The following is a 16,442-nucleotide window of genomic DNA, read 5'->3' as shown; positions in this document are numbered from 1 at the left end:
TGAGGCGGCAACATTGACAGAGCAGCTTGAGGCAGGAGAGGTGTCGCTGGACTTTAAACGCCGATCATTTGTACCCTCACAGGCTCCCATCACGTCACCCACTCGCCACTTACGCTTCACATCCTCCCTCCGAGCCGAAGCTCTTGCGACTCCACTCTGACCGGCCGGTTAAGGCAAGGCAGAGGTAGGGCCTGATTCTCCGTCAGTGTTCACTCCGGCCGGCCGGTGAATGCAAGCCGGAGATGGAGAACAGGGGCTTCCCTGGGAGCACTCGGGTTCGTGGGGTCGCTACTCCCCAACAGCTCGCCACAAGCTGCCCTGAATTATTATTATTATTATTAATGCCAACCAGAGGGCTTTGTGTAATTTCGTTGTCTCTGTAAACACGATATCAAAAATGTTTATACCTAAGGGTCTACACAGACGGACCGCATTTCAACTGCAATCCAACCGCAAATTGCAGTTCAAGTGCAGTTTGAATGCAGTTGACACGACTGCAATACGACTGCAATAGAACTGCAAAACAAACGCGCAGTCGGATTGCAGTTCAGTTGCAGTCGGCGTGCAGTCGTGTGAACTGTTTGGTTTGCAGTTCTATTGCAGTCGTGTCAACTGCATTCAAACTGCACTTGAACTGCAATTTGCGGTTGGATTGCAGTTGAAATGCGGTCCGTCTGTGTAGACCCTAAGTGTTGTTGGCAAGTTAAAACTAGAGGCGCTGTTTCGATGCCGTATAAATTGTAGTCAAGGGCCTAACAGTTCTAGAAGTTGTTCACTGACATAAACTTACGCTTAGCATTTTAGTAACATTACAAACTAGTAAGAAGAAGAACTTCTGTCAGCAAAAACTACTCATAAAAACTCCCCATAATAGTTTTGCCGTAATTTGAATTGAGCAAGATAATACAATTCAGTATTCTATTATTCAATAACAATTCAGTACTTAATAATTTGAGCAAAATAAAATTAATATTTCAGTTCGATAGGAAATTTCAGCTTCTGACTTCTGTAGGCTGTGAGTTGTGACACGAGTTGACTAGATGCGCCATAACCACCTCAAACACATTAATCTCTTTCAGGCTCCCCATTCCAGTTCACCGTCGGTCCTCTGCGGGACTCCGGGGCCCACCTGGTGAAGGCGGGCGGGCCTGGCCTGGAGCGGGGCGAGGCCGGCCGCCTCAACGAGTTCAACGTGTGGACTCGCGAGGCCGGCGCGGGCCAGCTCGCCATCTCGCTGGAGGGGCCCAGTAAGGCCGACATCGACTTCAAGGACAGGAAGGATGGCTCCTGCGATGTGTCGTACAAGGTTGATGAGCCAGGTATGTAGCTAGCAAGCAGCTAGTCATAGGTTAAATTGTTATAATAATATCATTAATAGCCCACTTTATCAATCGGCTTTGCCGGTGATAAATTATAGTAAGTATTGTGATTCATATAAGGTGGTACATTTTGGTACTCGTATTGTTTAGTCTACGTCATAAAAAGAATACGTGTGGGAAGTTTCAAGTTTTTAGCTAGGTTTTCAGGTGAACGTGACACTTTTTGGCCAATAAATAAGTCCAAAATGGCACATTAATTTGCCGAGTTCCAATTTTTAAAATATTAATAAATCATGTGCATTTTACGTAACACAATATGAATAGATAAATTACTATTCGTCTTTAGGCTCTACATAAAAATTCCGAAAAATTACAGACCTTTCTGAAGAATTAATTACAGACTGACCCATTTGTATGTAGAGATTCAATTTTTTAAAACTATAAGTAGAGATTTACGTACTCCAAATATTAGTTTTAACTTTTACTTGCTTTAGAATTTTTTTCTATAGTTCGGATAAAATAATGTTAAGTTTTTAAACACGCTACGATTACACCTAATAATTACAATTTATGATTTTATGTTAATTTAATATTTATTGTACTTCCAACCCTTGTTTGCATACCTGCAAGTCAAAAGTACGATGTGTTGATATGAAAATATCGTATGCAGCAGGTCGTTTTACCAAGTCAAATGCCCCTCCGCCCATGGCCATAGTGGTTGCATCGTAAAAAACCATGCACTGAAATGCAGCGCGCGCCACGCCCCCGCGCTCCGGCCAATCCGCGCGCCGCCCGGCGAAATGCCGCGAACCATTTTGACAGATCGATTTTTTAAATTTTTCTTTTTTTTTCGATCGCATTTAACTTGTCGCCGGCCAGCGATTATTCGTATTTACGATTGTCGTTTTTGCCGATGTCTATCATAACTCTCTCGGATGTTTTTATCTTTATGAAGCGATTTAAATCGTTAATCTCTTTGTAATTGTTACAATTAGCCGCGAGTGGGGCAAAACCGTACGAAATTATGAAGGTGTCAGTTATTAAATACTTTGACACTTATATGGTAAGCCTTAATAATAATATTAATCTTACACCTTCGGCGTTGTGAACATGATAAATGTAAAAAACATTACACAATATGCTACTTGTGTGTTTCTCTATACTTAGTTACTTTTTTATTAAATACTAAGTAATAAACAAATAACATTAACAAGAGTTTCCATGAAATTATTTCTAATGCACTTATTCATCAATATTCTCTACACGGGTATTGATACCGTGGATTTGCTGAAAATAAAATAAAAATACCGACTTAGTGGCGCATCATTTTTGTACGGCACTGCGGGCTTTCTTATTATTTTTCATGTATCTATCGATGGTAAAAATGCCGTATAGGATCATATGACCAAAATGTACTCACCCTACATGCACTTTTGAACTCTCACCAGCACTCAGTTGGACAGCTTACAAGTGACGGCATACTGCTAAATCTTATTATTTTATGCTCTAATATCGTCCTATATAATAGGTCACCAGGTGGTTCATATGACGCATCTATTTTCGACATGGGCCTGTAGTCTATAGTGGTCCCTTATATGGGACCTCTTGTTCCTCCAATAAGAAGGGACAATAATTGTTTACTCTTAATACATTTTTTACATTTTATGGGTCGCCTATTTACAATTCGCTATGAAAGTAGCAGCGCTGAAATAGTAACTTTTTTTGTATGGAAAATTCATGACGCTGGGGCGCTGCATCATAGGTACAAAGCACAAAAAAATTTGCTCTTAACAGTAAACTCTATTATAAGGGCCACATGCATAGTGCATACCCTAAAATCCAAATTATTATCACTTAGTTTTCTTACACTTTGTATAGGTATAAACTCTACTTCTAGCCCCTTTTAAATTAAGTATTCCTGGGGTTTCACTTTCTTAATTATTGTAAATATTATTATACAGTTTAAGGTAATTTAACAGCGCTTAACCGACGTCAGTTGGCGTTAATCTCCGTTTAACTGCCCCTCATTAGCATAATAGGTGCATAATATTATCTAGTTGCTAGACTGTTGTTTCATTGGGCTATTATTTTGTCGAAACTTCTTTTTGTTATGCCTATTTAGATTTTCCAGTGGGTGGTAACCTGTTCTGAAATAGTAACTTCAAAACGTAAAAAAATATTATTACTTGTGGGGAAAACTTATGGAGATTCATTTGAATGTTCATTTGCTTGAAGATTTATTTGTGGGCTATTCAATAAAAATTAAAGTAAGTATGTCTCTTTTATTTTGCTATAAATTCATGCAAAGTTCTTAGAACTCATAAATATACCAGAAATTAACTTTTTTTAAGTTAAGTTACATTATAAGTATAACGCTACAAATAAGGCAAAAAATCAGTCAAAAACGTTCCGATCTCGACCAAAAGTAATTTTACCTTAGACTTAATTCAAACAATTTAAAAACAAAACATGTCATTAGGAATATTTGAAAACAGAACACCTCATGCTAGCATGCGGGACGATTTTGGAATAGTTTTTACCGCGCAAATTGTGAAATACCTTCCACATAAAACATCAAAACAAGTAACAGTAGAAGAGAGTCATTATACAGGGAATAGTTAGGACATTCTCCATACACTTATGAGGTATCCGTCCACAAAAAGGCACCGCTTCTTTGATAGCGCGCGCCATTTTTTGTCCGGCCAAAGACAATAGGATTTTGGACAAATTCAGAAGCCGGCATTCCGGCCCGCTGGTGTTTAAGAGTCATTTTAATTGGCCATCTTGATATTATTGTTGGAAAAAAGGTTTAAAAATCCTCAAAAGGGACATCACGCTATGATGGAATGTGGGGCTGCTATGTGGACTTTTTCCGAAGTCTGGTCCACTCTCCCCCAAGGACGATAGACAATTGACATGAATATGCAACTGCAATATGTTTATTAATTTTATTTTTTATTTTACAATTTATGTATGCACACAAAAAGAAGTTAACAAACCAGCCTAAAACTAGAAATATGTTTTGTACAAGGTACATCTTATTCTAAAAATGGAATGTCTTCCAGAAGACCTGAGTGAAAATAGGAATGCGTGATTGTAAAATATGCAAAAATTAGTGTGCACGCGTTTTATTAATAATAGTAAAGATAAACTTAGTATTTACTTAGTATTTTTGTATTGCGAGCTAAACTTAACTTAAAAGAAAAAATGGTGTTATTTTTTTTCTTGATTGTTTATGATAATAAAGGTATACTTAATATAAAACTTTCAGTAAACCTTACCGTTGCTTTGGGATTACTAATTAGCCACGTAATTTATATAAAAACATATTTTTATAATTAATAAAGAGGGTTTTTTTTGCAAAATTATGTTTTTGCTTTACTTTATTAAATCTACAATTAACATTAAATTTATGAGCCTAATTAGAATAAAATAACGTTTCAAATTTTAATGCAGATTTAAATGTTTTTGTGAGAATAAAAAATGTGTTTAAAATTCAGACGCGGCGCATCCAAGTCCGTCAAAGTCGCCGCTCAAAACAAAAGAATATCTAATGATTTGCCCTTTGAGAGAATAAAAAAAAAACAAAATGAACTTTATCTCAACGACTTTTGTGCCTTATTTTTTGGATGAACGTCAGTGGTAAAAATTCGACAATAAAATTCCACAGTTACTTCACTTTCTAATACATAAGTTGTGTCCTAATTTTAATTACTGTTGCACTTGCACTATATATCAGAAAAGCCTTCAATAAAATAAAAGCAGAGTAGACAGAATGATAGAGTATGCCGACTTAGAACTGATGTTGAAATTTTTAAATTTGACGTATTATGACGAAAATCGTCGCTAGGGTTGTTATCTTGTTACATACGAATTTAAAACTATGACATATTCGCTGGACGTGTTCCTCTTTGGTCGTATTGTTGTTTGTGTTTTGACACATGCGATTAAAATTGTCAGAATCCAATTTTGAAATCTTTATTTTTAATATTTAAAAATTTATTATATCAGCCAGCGCGAGGCACATTCCGTTCATAATCCTAGTGAAACCCGACGAATTTGACAGATATTGAAACCTGTCCGTCTCTTTGCAGTCGAACTACTGGTCGTTATGTCTATTGTGATAAAAGGCCGTTTACTAAAAGCCTAGTCTAGAGTCTACACAGAACGCAGACAGAACTTAATATAGGAATATGAGTGGACTGTGAAAGTATTCCAAGCGACGCGCTATGCATATTCCGCCCATTAAACATTGCAGTGTTTGTAAGCTGAGCTATACCGGATATTATAACATAGTTACAAACTCAGAAAATTTTTCGATACTGCGATTCAGGATCGTGAGTCGTGACTTTGTCCATCACTACGTCAGCTTCCCTTCCTTCTTTCCTTTTAAAGAACTCATATTTCTTGTAACGAAGGACCTTTAATTTAATCATCTTTATTTCGGGTATCAGAGGCCTCATTAATCCTTTATAATTTAATAATAATAATAATTTTTATTTAATTACTAATGATGATCCCAGTCTTTCTACCTAGTATTTAGGCATGCAAAATTGATAAATAAAATTTATGTAAATCTAATTAACATTATTTAAAACATAAGTCAAGAATTTATATAGTCAATAATCATACAATTAAACATTATTTCATTAACAAATAAGTCATATTATAATTAACTAGCTGTTACCCGCGACTTCGTCCGCGTCAACAAAATGTTACTCCTTATTACATCAGCTATCTGCCAATTAAAGTCCCGTCAAAATCAGTCCAGCCATTGCTTAGATTAGCCGGAACAAACAGACAGACATACAGACAGACAAAAAATCTAAAAATTGTTATTTTGGTGTAAGTACCGTACTCGTATAAATATTCATATGCATGTAGTAAAAAACGGTTATTTTAATATTACAAACAGACACTCCAATTTTATTTATATGTATAGATATAGATGTATAGATTTCCGCGCGGCTTCGCTTGCGTAATTTAGGAATTTCACGCAACCGCACATTTTTCCGCCAAAAATAGCCTATGTCCCTTCACGTGGTCTATTATTCATGTTTGAGAAATAACAGAAAAAATTGCTCCGGTAGTTCTTAAGATAATAAGCAATTACATATATTTTCCACCGTTTTTTCCACATTTTCCTCTATTTCTTCGCTTTTATTAGTTTTAGCGTGATAAAATATAGCCTTCCTCGATAAATAGGCTATCTAACACTGAAAGAATTTTTCAAATCGGACCAGTAGTTCCTGAGAATAGCGCGTTCAAATAAGCCCTTTCAAATAATTTCCCCCCGTGTTTTTTCACATTTTCCTCTATTTCTTCGCTCCTATTAGTCTTAGCGTAATAAAATATAGCCTATAGCCTTCCTCGATAAATGGACTATCCAACAGTAAAAGAATTTTTCAAATCGGACCAGTAGTTCCTGAGATTAGTGCGTTCAAACAAACAAACTCTGCAGAATTATAATATTAGTATAGATAGCGTGATAAAATATAGCCTATAGCCTTTCTCGATAAATGGGATATCTAATACTGAAAGAATTTTTCAAATCGGACCAGTAGTTCCTGGGATTAGCGCGTTCAAGTAAGCCCTTTCATATAATTTCCCACATTTTCCTCTATTTCTTAACGCCTATAAGTTTTAGCGTGATAAAATATAGCCTATAGCCTTTCTCAATAAATGGCCTATCTAACACTGAAAGAATTTTTCAAACCGGACCAGAAGTTCCTGAGATTAGCGCGTTCAAATAAGCCGTTTCATATAATTTCCCCCGTTTTTACCACATTTTCCTCTATTTCTTCGTTGCTATTAGTCTTAGCGTGATAAAATATAGCCTATAGCCTTCTTCGATAAATGGACTATCCAACAGTAAAAGAATTTTTCAAATCGGACCAGTAGTTCTTGAGATTAGTGCGTTCAAACAAACAAACAAACAAACTCTGCAGAATTATAATATTAGTATAGATAGCGTGATAAAATATAGCCTATAGCCTTCCTCAATAAATGGTCTATCTAACACTGAAATAATTTTTCAAATCGGACCAGAAGTTCCTGAGATTAGCGCGTTGAAATAAGCCGTTTCATATAATTTCCCCCGTTTTTACCACATTTTCCTCTATTTCTTCGCTCCTATTAGTCTTAGCGTGATAAAATATAGCCTATAGCCTTTCTCGATAAATGGACTATCCAACAGTAAAATAATTTTTCAAATCGGACCAGTAGTTCCTGAGATTAGTGCGTTCAAACAAACAAACAAACAAACTCTGCAGAAATATAATATTAGTATAGATTAGATAAAAAAAATACAGTTTAATACGGATAAAAAGTTCAAAAATGTAAATTACATTAGATGTCAAAAAGAATTGAATGTCTGTCAAAAGTCAAGTCCAAAAGAATAATAATATGTAAATGTCACAATAATCTCATTCTAAAGTTAAAAAAATAAATAATAATAAATAATAATAAAATAAAATAAAATACTACATTATGTTATCTTACAGGCTCTAAAATAAAATTTCATTAATCAGTAACATTAAATAAATCTAACATTATCATTTAGGTATTCTGAGACACTATAGTAACATTTTTGTACTAGAAATTCGCTAACAGCCTTTTTGAAGGAAATTACACTTACATTATTTTCTCTTAATTGTATTGGTAGCTTGTTGTATATTTTAGAAGACATTCCAATTACACTTTTAGACATGATTGAAGTTTTGTAGGTTCTAGTAATAATCTTATTTTTATCACGTCTATTTCTCTCTACAATATTAGACTTTTTAGGAAACAGATCATGATTTTTATGTACAAACAATGCTATTTCTAGTAAGTATAAAGACGGAAGTGTTAGAATTTTATATTTAATAAAGCTTGGTTTACAGCTATCAGTCACTCTCAAGCCAAACATTGCCCTAATACAGCGCTTTTGCATCCTGAAGATAATATCATTATCTGTCGAGTTCCCCCAAAAAATTATACCATAGCATAAAAACGATGCGACCAAACCATGATAGGCTGACAAAATTCCATCTGTGTTCATTATGGATGCTAACTTTAGGAGAGCAAAGGAACTACTGCTAATCTTTTTACTTAGTTGTTCAATGTGATTTTTCCAATTGAGTTTTTTGTCAATAACTAATCCTAAAAATTTTGCACTGGCAACATGGTCAATTTTAGTATTATTATAATGCACACAAATCTCAGGCGGCATCTTTCTTTGAGAAAACTGGATTATGTTTGTCTTATTAAAGTTAATTATTAAATTGTTATTATCAAGCCAAGTAATAATAGGTGTTAGAGTTTTAATAATGTCATTTTCATACTTTTCTAAATTGTCACAATCTATAGTTATGGTACTATCGTCAGCAAATAGTGTAAAGGGTTTGTCAATACATTTAGGAAAGTCGTTTATGTAGATTAAAAATAAAAGGGGACCTAACACACTACCCTGTTGAACTCCATAAAGTAAATATCTATGTTTTGATAAAAAACTTTCTTCGTAGAGTGTTTTAAAATTGAGCCGTTTTATTTCAGTATATTGTATTCTGTTAGTGAGATATGACTCAATAAGTTTTAGTGTGATCCCGCGTACACCATATGCTTCAAGTTTTTTAAGCAAGATTCTGTGATCAATATAGTCAAATGCTTGAGTCATATCACAGAATATGGAGCACACTGGGTTTCCATTGTCCATGTTTTTCATTACATTTTGTAAAAAGTCAAAAATAGCTCTATTTATACCTACATTTCGGCGAAAGCCTTTTTGTTCCTTGCATAAAATTTCAAATTTTTCAAAAATATATATGCTTTTCAAAGATTTTAGATATGACAGATGTAAGAGCAATGGGTCTATAATTATTCAGTAAATTTTTATCATTTTTTTAATGTAAAGGCTTTATAACTGAAACTTTTAATTTGTCTGGAAATACTACATTCATGATACTTAGGTTCAAGATATGGCTAATAGGGCCTGAGACGATATTACTCACCGATTTTATAACTTTAGTTGATATTCCATCAAATCCAACGCTTTTTGTATTTTTTAAATCTTTAATGATTTTGTGTACGTCTTGACGTAAGCTTGGTGGGATAAACATTGAATTTGATGAGGTTACAATATTTTTTGTGACATTGTTACCATACCCTGGGATAGGATCAATTTTATCGACAAAATAATTGTTAAATTCATTGGCAATTTCTTTAGCGTCGGTTATGATGCGGTCATTAATTTTGATTTCCATAATATTCTCTTTTGGAACATTAATTCTAGATTGATTAATTATGTTCTAAATTGACTTTGTTTTATTTGCTGACATTTTAATTTTGTAACTATTTTGTGCCCTTTTATTTTTTATTATAATTTTTGAATATTTAAAATAATTTAATTTATTTTCAGCATTTGGAATTTTTCTTAATGTCCATAGTAGTTTCCGGTTTTTTTGCATCCAATTCTTATACCGCGTGACAGCCACCGTGGCTTACTATAGGTGCGTATGGTAATTATTTTGTATGGGAAACATAACTTATAAAATAATTGAAAAGTTTCCAGAAAACAACTATATGCACAGTTTGTATCCTTATGACTATATACATCAGAGAAACTTAAGCTTTTTAAACAATTTTTAAACTTTATGATATTCTCTTGGCAGTAGTTTCTTTGTTTTTTACGCCAGTATCTTATGCTAGGTGTGCGCTTAGTAGGACAGTGCATGATTTGAGCAGTGTGGTCTGATAGGGTTAATTCCACGATCTCAGTTTTCACCTTTGTATCGATATTATGTACAAAATTGTCAATACAACTTTGACTGCTAACTCTAGTAGGTTCATTAAGTGCTATTTTAAAGCCATATTTTGTTACAAGGCATTGTAGATCTAGGGTAATATTATTATTTTTTATAATGTCTATGTTAAAATCACCAGCAATTACTATTTGCCTTTGTTTCTTTTTTATCAAGCAGCTAAGAAGATGCTCAAGCTTCTCAAAGAATATGTTGAGATTGCTAGGTCTAGGTATTCTGTACAGACATACTATAATTAATTTGTGGTCTGTCAATTCCACAGCACAGCACTCAAAGTTATTCTCAATGGCCGTGTTTGATATGTTTTTTAGCTCACTCCATAATATTCCCTTTCTAATAAGGATACATGATCCACCTCTACTTAGGTTTTCCCTACAATAGCATGCTCCTCATAAATAGTTAGGAACTGCTATGTATTTTTGGTAACCAGCCCTTATGAAGTGTTCTGTAATGCAAATAACATCTATTAATCTATTATTATCATATAGGTCATACAAGCTGGAAACCAAAGTATCGCTCTTATTTAATAGTCGAGCAATGTTTTGGTGGAGAATGAGGACCTTGCTAGTCAAGAAAAAAGTCTTTAGAATGTTCCTTATCTTTGATATTAAAAAGCTCAATATGGTTATCTTGGATTTCACTGTCATAATCAGTATTAGAAATAACATTGTGTGTTTTAAAGTAATTGGAGATGTCGTTAATACAATAATGCAGATCCTGAAATATTAGATTATATCCTAGATTATTAAGTTTCCCATTTCGTTTATTGAACATTGAAAAGTCATATTTAATATTCTTATTTGAATCCAATATGTAAACATGTTCGTGTGTTATTGCATCAAAGTAAAGTAAGTTGTTAAAGTGCTCAATTCTCCAATTAAACATATCGTAGCCAAGTCTAAATGTAGGAAGACACAAAATTATATTTGTATTTTTGATATTTAGTAGCATATTTCTAATTTTTATCACTAAATTAAAATAATTTTTTGGTAACAATAAAGTCATTTTCGCTTATAAATATTATACAAAAATGGTGAATTCGTCAAGCTTATTATATAACGAGCCAATTATTTGTGTGGTATTGGAATGAGGTGCGCTATAATGACATATATTATAATTATTTTCAAATGTATTTAGAGTATTTTTTAACATGTTATTATTTGGTTTTGTACTTATTATGCATAATTTATTCATCTTCTTTGGTTGTTGACAGATCTTCCTCGTCTTCTTGTTTAATGTATCTGACGTTTTGTTGGTGAGGTCGAATGGTGTTGTCTGTGGTATATTTGTAGTTTCGTCCATTTTTTTTGCTGTCTATTGCATTTTTGTTTGTCTGTGTTGACTTATCTGTCAATGTCATTTTATGTTCTGGATTTTTATCTTGTTTTTTTTGTCGGTATGCAGTGCATTATCTAATATGCTATGTAGAGTGTACCATACAATGGTACACTCTATATAGCATCACACCCACTCTCAATAACGTCAGCATTACAACAATTGAACAATAAAAATTACCTATTAAATTACTAAAATTAGTAAAAACTGCGCAGCTGTGTAGGTTTTTTTGTCGCATTGTTATCCTAGCCCGCAATAAACTCGACTTTCGGCATCATGCATACAGAACTTTCTAAGAAATTAGTCCTTTTGTTTACAAATTGAGATTGATTGCATGTGTAGGCTGTTTTAGACCCTAGTCCCTAACTAATAATAAGGAATCATGGATTATTAATATCTATTCGTTATCATAATATTCTTAGTTGTACATAAACTTTCAAACTGTAAATACGGTTAGTAAAAGAAAATCACTGTATAATGACGAAAAAGTATTGATTTTTCTTCTCTCCATTTAACGACAACTCCATATAACGTCATAAAATGCACGGTCCCTTCAGTGTCGTTATATAGAGTTTACACTGTATTATGATTTTTTGAATGATTTATAAAGTCTTAGTAGTTTTGATTAGTTTTTTGTTTCATTAATCACTTGAATGGCACACATAACAGTTTTTATTTCAGTTTTTCAAAAATCCTTTAACAGCTGATTTTGTTTCGTTCATTACACCTTACACTTAAGAGTTTTTTTGACTGATTATTTTTTCACTGAGTCACTGAGATCACATTTAGTTCATTTAAAGCACAATTTCTTGTTATAATTTAGGTTTAATATTTTAAATAGCTTATTTTTACAGAGCCTATGTTTACGCTTATTTTGACAGATGCTCCATTGCTGTAGATTCTAAACCATTAACTATGTCCACACTATGCGCTTTCATCTTTTAACTTTCATTTTGGCGCATTCAATAACTGAATGCGTCAACGAACGCAACGCAAACATTGTCATTTTTAATTTTTGGATACGGTCAGAGGACATGCTTCGCGGGCATGCCTCACGTTCGCTGTCGACTGCGCTATAACGCATGCATCTTGACGAACAGAAAAAGGCACAGTGTGGACAAAGCTATTCATGATTGAGACAAGAGATTACTGATCACCATCAATAATGACGAAAGGTTATTTTTTAACCTGAAAAAGTAACAAACACACATACCCAAATGAGAGGAAGTCCGGGCATCGAACCCGTAACATGTCAATACCACCTCTTAGTGCAGGCCTACATCATTATTTGGAGCCGGTAGCACCATGTCTTAACCATAGATTGACTATTGCATGTAGTTATGCATAGTAGAGGCCAGACTTGAAACAACAAGATTCTTCCCAGCAGTAAAATATAAAAGAAAAAATTAAAAAAAAGCTCAAAGTAAATAAGTAAAAAGTTTCTGTTCTTTTGTTGGTACTAAAAAAAGGTTTTTATCTTTTTGTTATTTATTATTATTTATTATATCAATGAAAAATTACTGAGCAGTTTCGCAGTAAATCATTGATTTTTTAATTGGTGTAGAGCCCCTTAAAAGACCTTAACTAGCTTTTGACACATTGATTCAAATGTAACCCATTAAACAACCTTTGTGTAACCGGCCCTTCCTATCCTCAGACATCGGAAAAAATATGCAAAAACGGCACTTTTTGTCCAATTTAACAAAAACACGACCAAAAAACCGATTTCCCGATGCAAATAAATCTGTTAAAACTAACCGCCCTCCGCGAAGACACAAGTTAGTAAAGAAAAAAGAAAAAAAGCAATAGGACAGTGAAATTTAAATTTCGGTAACAGCATCATTATACGGCGAGTGACGTTTTTGTGCAATTCAAATTCGGTTTTTCTGGAAGTTTTTATCGAGTTTTGTCGGGTTTTTAGGAGTGGTCGATTTATTACCACCGGCAATACAAAGGGTAGGGCAATTTGTAAATTGCATAGGTGACTTAATTTCGGATGTTTTTGCACTAAATTAGGAAGTGAGCATAAAATATATGAGTTAGAAACACTTGGAGAAAGTTGACATTAGACGTGATTAATATTGAAAACTTTTACACTTACAATAATAATTAATAAAACTATTGCATTAAACGGTAGAAATTATTTACAACCCTTAAATGGTTGGTTTCGTCTATAAAAATTATCTAAGGAGGAATGTGCTTAAGCTAAAGGCTATTCTAAAATAGGCCACAGTAGCTCTGTCTGCCAGCCTTTATTTAAGTACAAAGAGTGTGTGCCGAAATTTTAAAAAGCTCTTATTGTAGTTAGTGCAGTTTGTCGTTTTGACGGCAGCTAATTACGTAAAACCGTACTAACTACTGGATTAAGGAATATTTTACTTCAATCCTTTCTCAGATCCGCCATCTGACATCTTGGTAAATAATCAAACTGCCTTAACTAAATAATCTCATAATATACTCTTTCCTAAGATGAATACTGATTTGGGCTGAAATCTAACTGCCACTAACTACATAGTTTATGAGTTTTTTTTGACAAGAGTTTATCTATTCATTGTCGCTTTGGGCGTCAAAAATAAACCAATCAAAAAGATTAAGCCCGGCCGCACATTGTCCGAAATTTCTGATACGAAACAGTTGAACGTCCGCGCTGTCTCTTACATTTTGTACTGAGCCGAGTGAGCTCGAACTCGCCGGAAGGATATTTCGGATAGTGTGCGGGGTGGCGGTCCGGCGAAATTCAAATGTTTCTGATCAGAATTCGGACAATGTGCGGCCGGGCTAAAAGATAAATTTCCATTAAAACCATACAGTTATATACCTAGTGGAATAGAGCAACAATCTCGAGCTGTCAAACGAAACCGAAATTGGTTTACATCTGTGTGTAAAAATATGTGTACGTATACACTTACACAAGCATGACAACATGAATTCTATAAGATTAAATTGTCAACGTGCGGCATGTGCCGACTGGACGTCAAAAAAAGAGTGCTGCTGTCATGTATCACACGTCTCTTTTACCACGCAGTGTTACTGATAGTGTCATCTCTCTTGCTCAGGCCTTTGTTTCTCTATTCCGATAGGTATATTAACTTTATGGTTAAAACCCATAGAAACCGGGCATTAGAATCTTATATTCGTTAACTTGGCACCTTCCCCAGGCCTTAGAATAGCACAAGATACTATTCTCATGATCTCCTCTTCTCCAGGTGAATACCGCATCGGTTTGAAGTTTAACGAGCAGCACATCCCGGACTCGCCCTTCAAGGTGTACATCAGCCCAGCGGTGGGAGACGCACACCTGCTGGAGGTGGCCCAGTTCCCGGACTCCGCGCAGGTCGACAAGCCCACGCAGTTCTATATCAGGCTGAACGGAGCTAAAGGCAACTTGGATGGAAGGGTGAGTACCTGAGGAGTTAGGGTTAAGGATTGGGGTAGAGCAGGGATTTCCCTCAATCTGTGATATACATCGTCTTCTGATAACAACATAATATTATCATGCGTCATTACCTCTTGCCTCTTGCAATAAACACCAATTTACGGCCAGATTTTTTAAGTTTTTGTTAGGAGTTTACATGACGAGGGACTACATAACACTTAAAAAGAATAATATTTGAATTTGCATGATGTAAACTCATCCTAGTAGCAAAATGTGCATAATAATAATATTGTGTACTATCAGAAAAATTGAAAGGTAGATGGCGGACCTAAGTAATTTGGTCGCGTTTTATGTCAAACCCATCCGACCGATCACAGCTAATATTAAATTGACATAAGCCGACCGCACGACGTAGGTTCGTCAACTGCCTAGGAATCTATTCCTCGATGGTACATACAGAGTACTAAACTTACAACAACGTAACGCACGTCGCCATCTGCACTTTGGCCTATAATGGTCAAATATAGACGGTTGCGAACACGACAGAGAGAATAATAATTATTATTGTTCTTGATTGACGTCGATTGTGCTTGCTGTACATAGCTGCTGCGGTGGTATAATAATGACGGTAATCAATTAGCATTTAGATTATATTTATTATTAAGGTTCCGTACCCAAAGGGTAAAACCGGGACCCTATTATATGTTACTGTAATTACTAGATAATTAAAAAGTTTATATGTGTTTATACTTATAATAAGAAAGAAAAATATTTTGTTATTGAAATTAATAATTATTGTTTTTTAAGTTTATTATTAAGTATTAAGTTGATTTATAACATATAATATATATTATTTGTGTTACAAATATCGCCAACAAACTGAAATGCAGTTTGGCGGTTTTTAGGATAAGGACATAATGTTGTTAAATAATGGAATAAAATATTAAAAAAAAAAAAAAAAAAATATTACTAAGACTTCGTTGTCTCTCCGTCTGTCTGTCCGTCTGTCAGTCTCCAGGCTGTATCTCAAGAACCGCTTTAGCTAGCTCTGAAAATTTCACACGGAACCCTTCGTGCGTGAGTTCGACTCGTACTTGGCTGATTTTATAATATTTAAAATAGATTTTACTTTATATTTTAGAAAGATAATATAGATAACTCCTTTCTATATTATCTTTCCCAAGATGACCAAAAATACAATAGGTAATATGGTTTACATATATTCCGAACGCAAACGATCTAGAACAATAATCATAATTTACTACCTAATTCCAGCCGTATCTGCCCAATAAATCGTCTACAAATATATTCGTCCAACAAAGCGGTATTGACTGCGCAGATTTGGGTGGAACATTTAAAATTGATGCGAAAAAGTCCGGGGAGAGGGTCAGTTGATAAATCGTGGGAACATGATGGTCCGAAGATGATGGATGGACCTTCTTTTACAACGTCTACAATGCGTTCGTTTTTATTTTACCCGTGATAGCACCCTTATCACAATCAAATGCGGTTCATTTTTATAATCTCGAAGGTAATATAAAACTGGACTGTATACAATAGATAACAGCTATAAGACACATCCCCCTGTGACTTTTGTAAAGAATAGGATTT

At 34.4% G+C, this 16,442-nt stretch overlaps 1 protein-coding gene across 7 annotated transcripts in view; it reads left to right on the top strand.

The window, feature by feature from the left end:
- LOC121736674 (filamin-A) overlaps window positions 1-16,442 on the top strand; it is an 81,451-nt gene that overhangs the window by 59,527 nt on the left and 5,482 nt on the right. For all 7 annotated transcript variants that reach the window (XM_042128025.1, XM_042128026.1, XM_042128024.1 and 4 more), the window contains 2 exons: window positions 1,080-1,319; window positions 14,662-14,852. In XM_042128025.1, coding sequence (XP_041983959.1) covers window positions 1,080-1,319; window positions 14,662-14,852 — 431 coding nt within the window. The remainder of the gene's footprint in view (window positions 1-1,079; window positions 1,320-14,661; window positions 14,853-16,442) is intronic.

This window comes from Aricia agestis, chromosome 19 (assembly GCF_905147365.1).
Source record: "Aricia agestis chromosome 19, ilAriAges1.1, whole genome shotgun sequence".
Lineage (NCBI taxonomy): Eukaryota > Metazoa > Arthropoda > Insecta > Lepidoptera > Lycaenidae > Aricia > Aricia agestis.
Note: the sequence above shows the minus strand (reverse complement) of the source record. Positions and strands in the feature narration are given on the sequence as shown.